The sequence below is a fragment of the Oncorhynchus masou genome, chromosome 2 (genome assembly GCF_036934945.1).
Source record: "Oncorhynchus masou masou isolate Uvic2021 chromosome 2, UVic_Omas_1.1, whole genome shotgun sequence".
In the NCBI taxonomy this organism is placed as follows: domain Eukaryota; kingdom Metazoa; phylum Chordata; class Actinopteri; order Salmoniformes; family Salmonidae; genus Oncorhynchus; species Oncorhynchus masou.
In genome coordinates this window covers 42,816,875-42,832,336 of record NC_088213.1, presented here as the reverse complement: position 1 = coordinate 42,832,336, position 15,462 = coordinate 42,816,875, and the positions used below count along the sequence as shown (strand labels likewise).

At 41.9% G+C, this 15,462-nt stretch overlaps 1 protein-coding gene across 3 annotated transcripts in view; it reads right to left on the bottom strand.

Annotated features, from left to right (window-relative positions):
• The window catches only part of LOC135505111 (anoctamin-1-like), a 61,052-nt gene that overhangs the window by 28,048 nt on the left and 17,542 nt on the right, over positions 1 to 15,462 (bottom strand). For all 3 annotated transcript variants that reach the window (XM_064924216.1, XM_064924226.1, XM_064924207.1), the window contains exons 3-5: positions 6,287 to 6,625; positions 1,886 to 1,984; positions 1,217 to 1,368 (exon numbers count right to left, since the gene is read on the bottom strand). In XM_064924216.1, the coding sequence (XP_064780288.1) occupies positions 1,217 to 1,368; positions 1,886 to 1,984; positions 6,287 to 6,625 (590 nt within the window). The remainder of the gene's footprint in view (positions 1 to 1,216; positions 1,369 to 1,885; positions 1,985 to 6,286; positions 6,626 to 15,462) is intronic.

Here is a 15,462-nt window from a genome sequence, read left to right as displayed (position 1 = left end):
CAGTCAGCAAGACGCACAGTCTAATGATGAAAACATCAGTAGCCTAAACATCATTATAAGTGTGCTTGATAAATAGTGAAAATCAGCACATATGCAATAATGGCATTATAAGAAGTGTCGATATGACAGTAGTGAAAAATAGTCAATTATTTAATCGCTGTTTGTATCTTTGTCATCAAAATGGAGGTAACGCATGATCTCTCTGAAGCAATCCCGTGACAAGTTTTCTCGAAATAAACGTATCCCATTCAAGTCTGACCAAAAGCTCTCCACACACACACACACACACACACGCTCTTTTCACCGAATACTCTACAGACATACCGGATTAAAATGAACACTTCCAGGTCATCAACAGACAGATCCCAGGAAGTGTCCTTACTCTGTAATGACATTTGGTGTTGATAATCTCCATGGAGCAGTGTCATTGGCAAGTTCTATCTAAATGGTGCCATCCCTTCTGCTCTCCTCTCTCACTGTTCCATTTGGTTGTGGCGGGGGAACCTACGCAGTTCCCACCATTCTGGCTTTCTTTTTGCACTTAAGCCTAGAAGGTGTAGGTTATTCAGGCTGAGGCTCAGAATCCGAAGAATAATCATCATGATTCATTTCTTCCTCGCCATCTGAGTCATTTTCATTCGGATCTTGTAGCATCGCTAAAGGCAACATGTGCATCCATTCATCTTGGTCTTCTTGCCATTGTAAATTACGCACGCGCTCACTATGTATACTTTGTACTCCCCCAATTATTTATTTTTTTAAATGGCATGTCCTCATATATAACCCCAGTTCTGTTTGTCATATTGAGATTCTAACAACGGCAGTGTGTTATATAGACCTATTTAGGAAAAAGTCAAGGACAGAGGCAGGCAAAACTTAAAAAATGGCAGAGTAATAATTGTTTTAAAACTTATGAGCAGTCAAAATGACTGCTTTAGAGGTTCTAGTGTTAATAACGCCACAACCTGTGCTGTAATGATTTAAATAGCTATACTGTGGCATTGTACCCATGTCTTGCATTGAAAATACATTTCTTTCCGATTGCAATAAACATTTCAAGCCACTTTGAATTTCTCACATGCATAGTACTGGAAGTATACCCATTAACCTTTGAGCTCTGCATCATTGATCACTTGTCAGAATGTATTTAATGTTCAATGATGAGACTAAACCCCTGAAGCAATGCCACAGGTCTCAGTGCTACTACTATACTCACAGGTGCTGCTTTTCCCTGGAGAAAGGGTGGGAGAGATGCTTCACATTTTGGGCTCTATTCGGCTCCACTTTAGGATGAAGTGGTGCAGTCGCTTTGCGGATGAACAGATTGATCCTCTCCACCATATCACTTCCCTGTTTGACCTCGTACACCTGAAGGGAAAGGGGAAACAGGAAGAATACATGTTGAGAAATGAGTGCATGAAAGGCTATCAGTTTCATTTTGCTTGTTTGTTTTAACAATTTAGTCATTTAACAGACACTCTTATCCAGAGCGACTTACGATTCGGGCCTTCATCTTATGATAGCTAGGTGAGACAACAACCCATCACAACCGTATCAAGGACACGTTCCCTCAACGTTTATCAGCAATGTCAGTGCTAGTAGAAAAAGACAAGGCCCTTTTTTCTTTTTTTGGGGGGGGGAGGGCGGGCGGGGAGGGTGGCGTCGGGGCGCTGTGAGAGTTATTTAAGGTACTCTTTAAAAAGAGATAGGGTTTTAGAACTTTCAGATGCCGTGCAGGGACTTCGCTGTCCTGACCTTAGGGGAAAGCGTGTTCTCACATTGGGGTGCTAAGAGAGGGAAGAACTTTGACTGGCCTGAGCGGGAACTGCCTTCCCATAGAAACTGACCAGTGATCTACAGTGATCCATCTAAAGGCAGGCCATACCTTTTTGGTGGGCATCTTGAGCTTTATGAATTCTGCCTCCCGACAGAGCACATTCCAGGGAGCATGGATCTTCAGGAAGCCAATTCCTGGGATTTTGTTCTGGAAAACAGAGCATGTGATGTTGAATAAAATAATAATAATAAGGCAAAAGGTTTTCATGGATATTTTAATGTGTGATGAAATAGGTTTCCCCTGTTTTATCTGCGTGATATATGTGTCCCTAGAATGAAGCTAATGTCACATCTCTGAGGACTAATCAGTCTCTCCAAGGTAAAGCACAGCAATGCTACTGCAGCATTGCAACTGAAAAAAGTCGCAATGCTACAATAGCAAGGATTGTTGTTGGTTTGAGTCAGCCAAAGGCTGTATCCACTTGAATAGAAAGCAATGTCTCATAGTCTAATATATACAGGATAAAAGTTCTCTCTCCACAATCTCCTCTATCAAAAACAACAGTGGTTATGTAAGTCCCTCTCATATGCTCCTGACCTACATCCTCACACCTCCCAGCCCACTTCAGGGTCCTGGCCCTGTCTGTTGAGAACACTGTGGCAGACTACACTTTTCACAGCAATATCAAGCAGAACAGATCCTGCCAATTCTATTTTGGGGCTTTGGTTCGATTATCCACAAACAACCCTCATTCATGGACAAAGTAAATTAATAAAATAAAACAGGGAGGGTTTTTCCGACTTACTCATCAACAAAGCATACAGATGTTGTCAATAAGTATCAAATCATTTTGAATTTGCCTTAATATCACTCAAAACAAAACTTCAACCCATGTGAGCAACAATCACTAAATGGTAAGAGACCTCTTCATGCATGCAATAGGAACCCAACTCCCACAGAACCACATGCCTCCTACCATTTTTCTGCAAAATGTCACGTAACAGACATTACAAAACACATATCAACGATAAAAGATAGAACAGTAAACACATGTCAAATCTTTACTTAAGTGGTTTCAGTAGTGGTTTGCAAATGGAGTGGTTAGGAACTAGGCCTTACCATTACTCTTTCATACAGGGCAGTTTCCCATCGTTTTTAAATCCCAAATATGTTTTATGCTGTATACTGTAGATATTTAAATCTGAATGGGAGACACAATGGCTGCGGTCCAAACACTTAAAAGACACACCCTCGTACACTTACCATCGCCTTGTGCCCTTTGGGGAATCCCCGTCGTCATCTTGGAGGGCCGTCCAAATGATTAGCCAAGCAAGGGAGGTTTGCAACGTAAGCCCCTCAGCCCTCGTTTTTAGTCGGCTTTGCGAGTGTACAATTATGTTCACTCCGGGGCCTGAATCTCCACATATGTCACGCCCTGATCTGTTTCGCTCATCTTCCCCATTATCCCCTGTGTATTTATACCTGTGTTCTCTTTTTGTCTGTTGCCAGTTCGTTTTGTTCAAGAACCTACCAGCGTTTTGTTTTCCCTGCTCCTACCTGTTTTCCTGCTCCTGTTGTCTAGTTTCCCGGTTCTGACCATCCTGCCAGTCCTGACCCTGAGCCTGCCTGTCGTCCTGTACTTTTGCCCCACTACTCTGGGTTACTGACCTCTGCCTGACCTGACCCTGAGCCTGCCTGTCGTCCTGTACTTTTGCCACACTACTCTGGGTTACCGACCTCTGCCTGACCTGACCCTGAGCCCGCCTGCTGTCCTGTACCTTACACCCTCTCTGGATTATTGACTTTTGGAAGTTTCAGCTAGGCAGGCTAACGTTAGTTAGCTAATTCATTTACTAGCCATCATACAGTAGGCATATATTACTAATGAATTATTTAATATACAGTTGAAGTCGGAAGTTTATATACACTTAGGTTGGAGTCATTCAAACTCATTTTTCAACCACTCCACAAATTTCTTGTTAAATTAACAAACTATAGTTTTGGCAAGTTGGTTAGGACATCTACTTTGTGCATGAGACAAGTCATTTTTCCAACAAGTGTTTACAGACAGATTATTTCACTTCTAATTCACTGTATCACAATTCCAGTGGGTCAGAAGTTTACATACACTAAGTTGACTGTGAATTTAAACAACTTGTAAAATTCCCGAAAATTATGTCATGGCTTTAGAAGCTTCTGATATGCTAATTGACATCATTCGAGTCAATTGGAGGTGTACCTGTGGATGTATTTCAAGGCCTACTTTCAAACTCAGTGCCTATTTGCTTGACATCATGGAAAAATTAAAAGAATTCAGCCAAGACCTAAAAATTTTTTTTGTAGACCACAAGTCTGGTTCATCCTTGGGAGCAATATCCAAACGCCAAGAAGGTACTACGTTCATCTGTACAAAAAAATAGTACGCAAGTATAAACACCATGGGACCACGCAGCCGTCATACTGCTCAGGAAGGAGACGCGTTCTGTCTCCTAGAGATGAACGTACTTTGGTGTGAAAAGTGCAAATCAATCCCAGAACAACAGCAAAGGACCTTGTGAAGATGCTGGAGGAAACAGGTACAAAATTATTTATATCCATGGTAAAACGAGTCCTATATCGACATAACCTGAAAGGCCTCTCAGCAAGGAAGAAGCCACGGCTCCAAAACCGCCATAAAAAAGACAGACTACAGTTTGCAACTGCACATGGGGACAAAGATCATACTTTTTTGGAGAAATGTCCTCTGGTCTGATGAAACAAAAATAGAACTGTTTGGCCATAATGACCATCTTTATGTTTGGAGGAAAAAGATTAAGCTTGCAAGCCGAAGAACACCATCCCAACCGTGAAGCACAGGGGTGGCAGCATCATGTTGTGGAGGTGCTTTGCTGCAGGAGGGACTGGTGCACTTCACAAAATAGATGGCATCATGAGGCAGGAAAATGATGTGGATATATTGAGGCAACATCTCAAGACATCAGTTAAAGCTTGTTCGCAAATGACCAAGTTAAAGCTTGGTCGCAAATGAGTCTTCCAAATGGACAATGACCCCAAGCATACTTCCAAGTTGTGGCAAAATGGCTTAAGGATAACAAAGTCAAGATATTGGAGTGGCCATCACAAAGCCCTGACCTCAACCCTATAGAAGATTTGTGGGCAGAACTGAAAAAGCAAGTGCGAGTAAGGAGGCCTACAAACCGGATTCAGTTACACTAGCTTTGTCAAGAGGAATGGGACAAAATTCACCCAACTTATTGTGGGAAGCTTGTGGAAGGCTACCTGAAACGTTTGACCCAAGTTAAACAATTTAAAAGTAATGCTACCAAATGCTAATTGAGTGTATGTAACCTTCTGACCCACTGGGAATGTGATGAAAGAAATGAAAGCTGAAATAAATCATTATCTCTACTATTATTTCACATTCTTAAAAATAAAGTGGTGATACTAACTGACGTAAAACAGGGAATTTTTTACTTGTATTAAATATCAGGAATTGTGAAAAACTGAGTTTAAATGTATTTGGCTAAGGTGTATGTAAACTTCTGACTTCAATTGTAAGTAGACATGCACTCATAATTGACTGTAGCGCATATAAAGTACCCACAAGCCACCGGTGGCTGAAAACACAATCATCACAGGATGAACAAGTGATGAATTTCCAGCCAAAGGTGGTCCATTTAAAAATCATTCCTTCCTCTCTCACCCCTTGCCCTGCAAGTGTGTACTCGTCAAACGCCATGATACATCATCAGAAGTGTCCACTTTAATTTAAGGACTGAGGGGATAGGGTGTGTCTTTTAAAAGTTTGGTCCGCAGCCAATGTATCTTGGGACTTGATCAATGTAGCGATTTATGATGAATGAGTAATGATTAATGGGTCAATAGCCACTCCCGAGTGTATATAATAACCTATGATATTAGGCCTCTTTTTGCTTGTAAGGCTGAAAATAATTACTCCCATTGTAGGGAAAATCTATTGCAAGTGCTGTCCTTTCTTATCAGATATATATTTGATGAAAGCTGTTCATTTGATAAAGATCAATAATGTGACGAATGCATGTCAATTGTAGATTTGAAAAATCATATCTGATCACAGTAAACCCTCAACGCAAGAGGAAGTTCAATGTGCTTTGTTCGGTATGAAGAAGATACATGATATAATCGCTACATGAACAATAGGTGGACAAATGTCAACCAGTCAATATAAGGAGGAATGGAGAATTAAGTTGCGTTCAATGGAACAACATGACATCAAAGACAATATCTGAACACTGATTGCCAAGATGTGAAAGAATGCAGCTACAAGCAAGCATCTCGTCTAAATGCACAACCACACCAGGGATTGAATATTACGCCAGTCTACTACAAAATAGGTTGATAAAAACATTTTTTGTATCAGTTAGGTTAGGCAGTCTAATATCGAGGTTATTCCAAAAAGACTTCGAGATGTTCTACTGTTGAGGTTTTCAAACATGTGGGGAAAACACAGTCCAAGGCCACTAAACTCACCCCTTCATCCTTCTCTAGCTCCAGGCCCATCTCTCGAAGGTTATCCTCAAACTCAGTCTGGCGGAAGCGCTTGTCATCCTCATGGTAGTCGAGGCGATGCTTGTGGGCAGCAACCTCGGGGTCTTCTTTGGGTGGTGGCGTGTCCCGACCTCTCATCGTGCTCAGACTGCGGCGCAGGCTCCTGAGGATGCGGTAATCCCCGAAGTGGGATGTCTTGCGACGAAAACTCTGGGGTTTCTGGATATGATATGTGAGAACATAGTCCACCCGCCGCTGGCCATCCTGGAATGTAGGCCCCTGTTTTGGGCCGGCCTCATCTGACTTGAGGGAGTTCAAGGGCTGAGAAGAGAGAGGAAGGGGGATTATGGTTTTAATGGAGACATGTTGGCAGATCATGAGGAGAAGGCATGTGTCATTCTAGCCTGTGAGAGTTGGTTGTGTGTACATCTGTTTATCTTTTAAAATTGGAAAAGCTTAAGCCTTGTGGATAGTCAAATCCCCTCCACCGTGATAAATCAGTGCACTCAACCATATCTCTGCTACTGCCTTCTCCAAGGAGTGGGAATTGAATCATTTTGTACAGATTAAATGCTTCCCCTCAAAAGATGACAAAATAATCGTTGCACCCTGCAACACATTACGTTAGACTTTCTCATAATACTGTCCTAATCCTCATGAAGACACACTGTACCTGGAGACCAGTGACCAAATCAATTATATGCTACTTGACAGTACGACTCATAGAGGAACATATGGTCACAAAGTGACTCTGGTGTTTGTCTTTGACCTAAAAACATTTCTGCTTCATTGTCCTTGAATACATAATTTTTTAGTGTGAAATGTTAGTGTGAAATTAGATTTGGCAGCAAATTGAAGTAAGGTTTTAAATTAAATGGAATGTTAAAATTATATATATAGTGCCAGTCAAAAGCTTGGACACACCTACTCATTCAAGGGTTTTTCTTTATTTTCACTCTTTTGTAGAAATAACATACCAGTATATGGAATCATGTAGTAACAAAAAAAGTAGCCACCCTTTGCCTTGATGACAGCTTTGTACACTCTTAGCATTGTCTCAACCAGATTAAACTGGAATGCTTTTCCAACAATCTTGAAGCAGTTCTCACATATGCTGACTTGTTGGCTACTTTTCCTTCACTCTGCAGTCCAACTCATCCCAAACCATCTCAATTGGGTTGAGGCCCGGTGATTGTGGAGGCCAGGTCATCTGTTGCAGAACTCCATCACTCTACTTATTGGTAAAATAGCCCTTACACAGCCTGGTAGTATGTTGGGTCACTGTCCTGTTGAAAAACAAATGATAGCCCCACTAAGTGCAAACCAGATGGGATGGCATATCACTGCAGAATGCTGTGTTAGCCATGCTGGGTAAGTGTCCCTTGAATTCTAAATTAATCACAGACCGTGTCACCAGCAAAGCACCCCCACACTATCACACCTCCTCCTCCATGCTTCATGGTGGGAACCACACATGCGGAGATCATCCGTTCACCTACTCTGCGTCTCACAAAGACACGGCGGTTGGAACCAAAAATCTCAAATTTGGACTCATCAGACCAAAGGACAGATTTCCACCGGTCTAATGTCGATTGCTTGTGTTTCTTGGCCAAAGCAAGTCTCTTCTTCTTATTGGTGTCCTTTAGTAGTGGTTTCTTTGCAGCAGTCTGAGCCTGAAGGTCTGATTCACGCAGTCTCCTCTGAACAGTGATGTGTCTGTTACTTGAACTCTGGTAACTCTAATTAGCGTATCCTCTGCAGCAGAGGTATCTCTGGGTCTTCCTTTCCTGTGACAGTCCTCATGAAAGCCAGTTTCATCATAGCGCTTGATGGTTTTTATGGCTGCAATTGCAGAAAAGTTCTGGATTTTCCGGATTGACTGACCTTCATGTCTTAAAGTAATGATGGACTGTCGTTTCTCTTTGCTTATTTGAGCTCTTCTTGCCATAATATGGACTTGGTCTTTTACCAGATAGGGATATCTTCTGTATACCAACCCTACCTTGTCGCAACACAACTGATAGGCTCGCATTAAGAAGGAAAGAAATCCTACATATTAACTTTTAAGAAGGCACGCCTATTAATTTAAATGCATTTCAGTTGACTACCTTATGAAGCTGGTTGAGAGAATGCCAAGAGTGTGCAAAGCTGTCATCAAGGCAAAGGGTGTGTAATGGCTGTACTGTGAGGATCCAGATGGGTCGGATTAGCTTTTCAGTGGATGACTTCGGCCAGACCCTCTCTCACACACAGAGTGGGAGGAGGGAGGTTGACAGTTCACAACCTATTGTAAAATCAGGGATTAGAACTTTCAGCCCTCTCCCTCTCCAAAATCACACAGGAATGTGCCTTTGTTTTCGCAGACATTTCCCGACGAAACTCTAACACGTTCTAAAGCAAATACTGTAACAATATTTCTAACATAGAACGTGGGGAATGGTCAGAGGCAATCTGAAGACTACTAATGTAATTTTGGTGGTTATTTTGAGATGTCATTAAAACAAATGATAAAGGAAATACTGTAACTTGAAAAGTATACACACTACATGTACGAAGTCTCCATCCTCCCTGTTGTGTATGAAATATGAAAAATGATGAAAGTGTTTTTGTTGACCTGTTCATACTGGAGTTCTAAATATCTCCAATATCTCTTTTATGCACGTGATGTCAGAATGCGCTCACTGTTCCAAAATGTGATTGTTACGCAACAGGACAGTTCGTCCGCGCTGCCCTCAAACCAAGGCACGCTGCCTGTTTTTATTTATAGACTGTTTCAACTTGTCAATTTCAAATTATTTTTGAACGCGTCTTGATTTTTTAACAACCGTTTGAATTGAAGTGTGTTCCACCTCCTTATTAATTCACATAAAGGTAGGCCATTTCACCTTTGCGGACAATAACTTTTTGGGCATTATACTGACCCGGACAAACTTCCCTAAGCACCAATTGTTTCTGCAAATCAAGTCTACAGAAATGTGCGCGTCTCCAGTCAAAACAGGACCTGCACACACGTGTTCACATTTTCCATCTGGTGCCCGCATCACATTCATTGTTGTTTTCATTACTACATGATAATACATTTGGAAATGTGTGCGTTCATATCAAAATAAGTGCCTTATTACGTTATAATAGTTTCTGTATATCGTGTTATGTCCTTTCTACTGTAGCTCACTATATGTATGGAGTATAATATATTTGTGTGTAATCCTTCTAACCGCAGACACGCGAGGTAACGTTGCTAATTTTATATAACCTCTGTGGTGTTATATTCAATCGTGCTTATGTAGCTAGCGACATTCTTCTATTAGCTCTCTAAAACATTGCTAATTGCGTCAGAGAAGTATTAGCTTGTGTTGTATTTTCAAGCTACCCAGGCCTTATGACCATGGTTGGTTTTCATTCAGCCTATTTAGCATAGCTCTGTTCTGCACTGCCCTGCCCTTGTGGAGCAGATTCCTACTGTTATAACTCCTATTTGGGATTTTGTCAATGCAATATATTATTTTTTATAGCAGTGTTATTATGTTGCTTCTTTGTAATATTGTTTTATTGCTATATCCTGATATTGTATTCTAATTAGTAATGATCCCGGTTTACTCTGTACTTCAGAAACCACACACACAAAGAGTATTTGTCACTATCATAACTGGAAGTGGACATCTTTCGAGCGAAAGATTGAGGACAGCTTTTATATGATGTGTGGACCATGTCCTGGACAAATCCTGTCTTCCGTCGCACACGACTGTTACGGTTTTCTTCTAACTCCTCCTCTGACGAAGAGGTGTAGCAAGGATCGGACCAAAATGCGGCGTGGTAATTTTCATACATGTTTAATGTACGAATAAACACGAATGATACAAAAACAACAAACGTAACGTGAAAACCTAAACAACCTATCTGGTGACAACAAACACAGAGACAGGAACAATCACCCACGAAACACTCAAAGAATATGGCTGCCTAAATATGGTTCCCAATCAGAGACAACGATAAACACCTGCCTCTGACTGAGAACCACTCCAGACAGCCATAGACAATGCTAGATACCCCCACTATGCCACAAACCCAACACCTAACAAAACCCCAAGACAAAACACACCACAATAAACCCATGTCACACCCTGGCCTGACCAAAATAGAACTAGGAAGCGGTTGGCAAAGACGGAGTTACAAACATAGAATCTGTGCTCCAGTATCCTCTTAGGAAGTTCTTCTTTACTATTCCCATGAGAAGGACTGTCACAAGGAAGGTATACATTTCACTAATTGTGGTTGTCAACCATTTAGTGAGTTTTCCCCTCACTCCTGGCTCTCTCTCTTCTCCTGTAGCTCTAAGGCATAGCGATTGGTCTCCTCTACTATGTCTCCCAACAGCTTCTCTGTCAGAAACAGCTTGAAGCACTGCCTCAGGGGGAATGGAAAGGGGCTTTGCACTCCAGACTGGGACTTATCAAAGCAAACAGCAGGGCCAGGAGGGGTGAAATGGCTGGAGGCCTTCCAGCTACCACAGAACTCATGTACTTCATCCACTGTCAGTCTGCTTCCATCACCACCAGCATCTTCAAAGGGACCTGGGACTTCGTCAGTGAACAAGGGGTCCTCAGATTCAGGGTTCTCAATGGCTACAAGGTTGGGGGCAGCTCCTCATTCCTGACTTTCATACCCAGACTCATTGTCAAAATTGATAAAAAAATCTATGGAATTTCCCCATTTGTAAGTTGTCTCCTTTTGAAAGACATTACTAATGCTACAGCTTAGCTCACGAGCTACATACATAAACAACAACACTGAATGTCTCAGAGTGGGAGTGAGAGGTTATGTGATTGACTGCCGGCTCGCGCCACTTGTATCAATACATCACCATCACAAAATGTTTTGTGTGGTAATTATTGATAAATTTACTGTTTTATTCATGTTTTCAAATACTGCTGACAAATCATGCATTCTGATTCTTGCATAGATTGTAATGGACACATATTATGTGTGTAAAATACTTTTTTGAAGGTTGTACTGATTATGATGAGCTAAGCTAATTCCAGCGATGTGTAAAGCCATGTTTGTTGACATACAATCAATTCTGGGTTTCACGTAAACGTCTGTCGGACCAAATCTGCTATAACAAAATGAGGTGAGGGAGGGTTCACTCAGTTTTCGAGTAAACTTCCGGAAGTGAATGATGTGATGTGAAAGATGGTAGACGACACACCGTCTTCAACATGCATACTATAGACAAAACTAAACTTGTCTTCTCAAATGATCTTTATGTTGAGGCGTAAAAAACAAACATGGGGGCGTGCACAAACTACCCATCTTCGGAATACTTTTGATTTCTAGAATGTTTTTTACTCTATTATTTCTATCAATGGTGAGCTCACCCCGTGATGGATTAATCATGAGTAGTAATTGCTATTAGATCATTTATATTGTAGTTTCTGTCAACCCGGGAGTTATAAAAATATGACCGCTTGTGTTACCTCAATCTTTCCACAGTTAGCACTAGGACAAATGTAGTCTACATTAGTCTACATTTTCCGGTTTGGATGACTATGTTATGCCGTAGCTACTGTAAATGTCTGAACATTGCATCCCCAAAAAAACTGGTCACATTCTGGACGTAACTTTATAAGGACTGTGTCTCTGCAAAATGTTTCTGTGAAAAAACAGTGTGGCCAGCTCAAATACTGATTGTTGCGTCAATCGAAACTGGACGTTCTAAATAAGCGCTCTAATCAAGTGTTCTAATCACACCGGTTTGAGCATATGCTACAGGGACCACCGTAGAATGATCAAACAAGTTTGTTGGTACGTATGAAAAGGTTAAGAGAGGGATGTGATCTTAGAAACTATGACCAAATTGAGATGGTTTGGGATGAGTCGGACCGCAGAGTGAAGGAGAAGCAGCCAACAAGTGCTCAGCATATGTGGGAACTCCTTCAAGACTGTTGGAAAAGCATTCCAGGTGAAGCTGGTTGAGAGAATGTCAAGAGTGTGCAAAGATATCATCAAGGTAAAGGGTGGCTATTTGAAGAATCTCAAATATAAAATAAATGTTGATTTGTTTAACACTTATTTGGTTACTACATGATTCCATGTTTTATTTCATAGTTTTGATGTCTTCACTATTATTCTACAATGTAGAAAATTGCAAAAAATAAATAAAAACCCTTGAATGAGTAGGTGTTTTAAAATTTTTGACCGGTAGTGTAGATTAAAATCGTTTTTGCAGCTTCCAACGATTCAAAACCTAAACTTTAAATAAAACATTAAAAAGATGAATAATAATAAAGAGCACGCTATCAGAGGGGGTGGCCCCCATTCTCCCACTAATTAATGAACCCTCACCCATAGCAGCGATATAAACCCAAACTATACCATAAGAAGAAGAAAAAATGCAGAAATCGCGACAGACGCCCTCCAGAATAAACCTTCAGGCGCAGGCCATGTAAAGGTTCTCTCCAGTATAACCCTGATATATGGCCGCCAGCAGAGATTGACATTGGTCCTGTACAACAGTGCACAGCAGAAGCACAAGCAATATTATATATATATAAAAAAAAATATATTGTCATCCCAAGGGGACGGGGTATATGTTCCCCCCACCAAATACTTTCTTCGGAGTATTTTGTTGTTCTTTTCTTTATATTTTATTACTCTGACCTCTCAGCACACTGGCCATGTGATCGTACCAACATTAATTTCTAATTACTATAGCTATGCCTAATTCACATACTCTAGGTTCCACTTGTTTTATCAGCTGGAATTTAAAAGGAATTAACCATATGGCCAAGCGTAGCCGAGTGTTTGCTCATCTTAAGTCCAAGTCCAGACATTGTTTTTCTCCAAGAGACCCACCTCCGGTCCAGCGATCATGATAAACTAAAGACAGGATGGGTAGACCATTATTTCACTCCAACTTTGATGCTAAGGCCAGAGGGACAGCCATCCTTATCAGAAAAGGCACCCCGTTTGTCTCCTCCAAAGTCATTTCGGATACTAACGGCAGATATATTATAGTGATGGGGAAATTGTTTAGCACACAGGCTATTCTGGCTAACATCTATGGTCCTAATTGGGATGACGCTACATGTTTCTCTGACCTCATTGCAACACTTCCTGACCTTACCTCTCATCACTTTATACTGGGCAGAGATTTCAATTGTGTATTGCATCCAAGTCTAGACAGATCCAGACCGAAGCCCAACAATGTAATTTCAAAATCAGGCGCAGTAATCAACTCATTTCTAGAATCTTATAATTTGTCTGATCCATGTAGGAGGAGCAATCCCTAAACATTACTCCTTTTTTCTCCAGTCCGCCGCTCATACTCTAGGATCTACTTTTTCCTGCTGGACAATAGAATTCTTCCTTTTGTAACTAATAGTCAATATCACAGCATCATCATCTCAGACTATAGCTAGATATCCGCTTTCTGGACAGTACTGTGTCACAACGCGTGTGGCAACTTGACCCACTGCTACTATCCTGTAGTGCGTTTAAAAAAATTACATATCAACTCATATTGATGTGTTTTTACAGATCAACTGCACCCCTGACGTGTCTCCCTCTACTGTGCGGGAGTCATTAAAAGAATATCTAAGGGGCCAAACTATTTCATACACAGCGTATGACAACAACCAGCGCACTAGATTTGGACAACAGATAATGCCTCTTCTCTGACTCCTGAACTCTACAAAGAGAGACTGCTACACCAATCAGAATTTGACAATCTCTCCACTAAACAAACGGAGCAGCTTCTGTTTAAGTCGAGGCAGACATTTTATGAACATGGAGAGAAAGCTGACAAGTTGTTATCTCATCAGCTTCGACAATCCGCTACCAGCAGCACCATACCTGAAATGTGTGTCGCAGCCGATTCAACTTCAACCCATCCCAAAGAAATCAACAATCAATTTAAGCAATTCTACTCTGCTCTTTACTCGTACTCTTCCTGACACATTTCGTATGCATGCATTTCGAGACAATCTGGACATCCCCCTGTCTCAATTCAGATGAACAAACCAACATGGATGCCTCAATAAGTGATAATGAAGCTACTCTGGCAATCCTGTCCATGCAGAGCGGTAAAGCTCCTGGGCCTGACAGGTTTCCTATTGAGTTTTATAAAGCATTCTCTTCTAAATTATCCCCTATCCTCAGCTCAATGTACATTGAAATCCTTTCTAGTCTGAACCTGCCACAGACACCTACCCAGGTGAGTATTTCGGTTTGCTTAAAAAATACAAGAATCCCCCGAGACTGTGGCTCATACCGCCCTATAAGCCTTTTGTGTTGCAATTTTAAAATTCTCACTAAGGTCCTCTCACGCCGTTTAGAGACAGTGATGCCTAATATAATAATTAACTCTGACAGGTAGGCAATCTTTCTATAATATGCGCTGGCTATTTAATGTTCTTTATTCTGCCCACTCAACTCAACAGCCAGAGGTTGTCATCTCTCTGATGACCAGGTGGCGAATCGCATCTCTGCATGTCTGGCAGACATATCAGTGTGGATGACGGATCACCACCTCAAGCTGAACCTCGGCAAGACGGAGCTGCTCTTCCTCCCGGGGAAGGACTGCCCGTTCCATGATCTCGCCATCACGGTTGACAACTCCATTGTGTCCTCCTCCCAGAGCGCTAAGAACCTTGGCGTGATCCTGGACAACACCCTGTCGTTCTCAACTAACATCAAGGCGGTGGCCCGTTCCTGTAGGTTCATGCTCTACAACATCCGCAGAGTACGACCCTGCCTCACACAGGAAGCGGCGCAGGTCCTAATCCAGGCACTTGTCATCTCCCGTCTGGATTACTGCAACTCGCTGTTGGCTGGGCTCCCTGCCTGTGCCATTAAACCCCTACAACTCATCCAGAACGCCGCAGCCCGTCTGGTGTTCAACCTTCCCAAGTTCTCTCACGTCACCCCGCTCCTCCGCTCTCTCCACTGGCTTCCAGTTGAAGCTCGCATCCGCTACAAGACCATGGTGCTTGCCTACGGAGCTGTGAGGGGAACGGCACCGCAGTACCTCCAGGCTCTGATCAGGCCCTACACCCAAACAAGGGCACTGCGTTCATCCACCTCTGGCCTGCTCGCCTCCCTACCACTGAGGAAGTACAGTTCCCGCTCAGCCCAGTCAAAAATGCTGAAAAGGGTTTCGA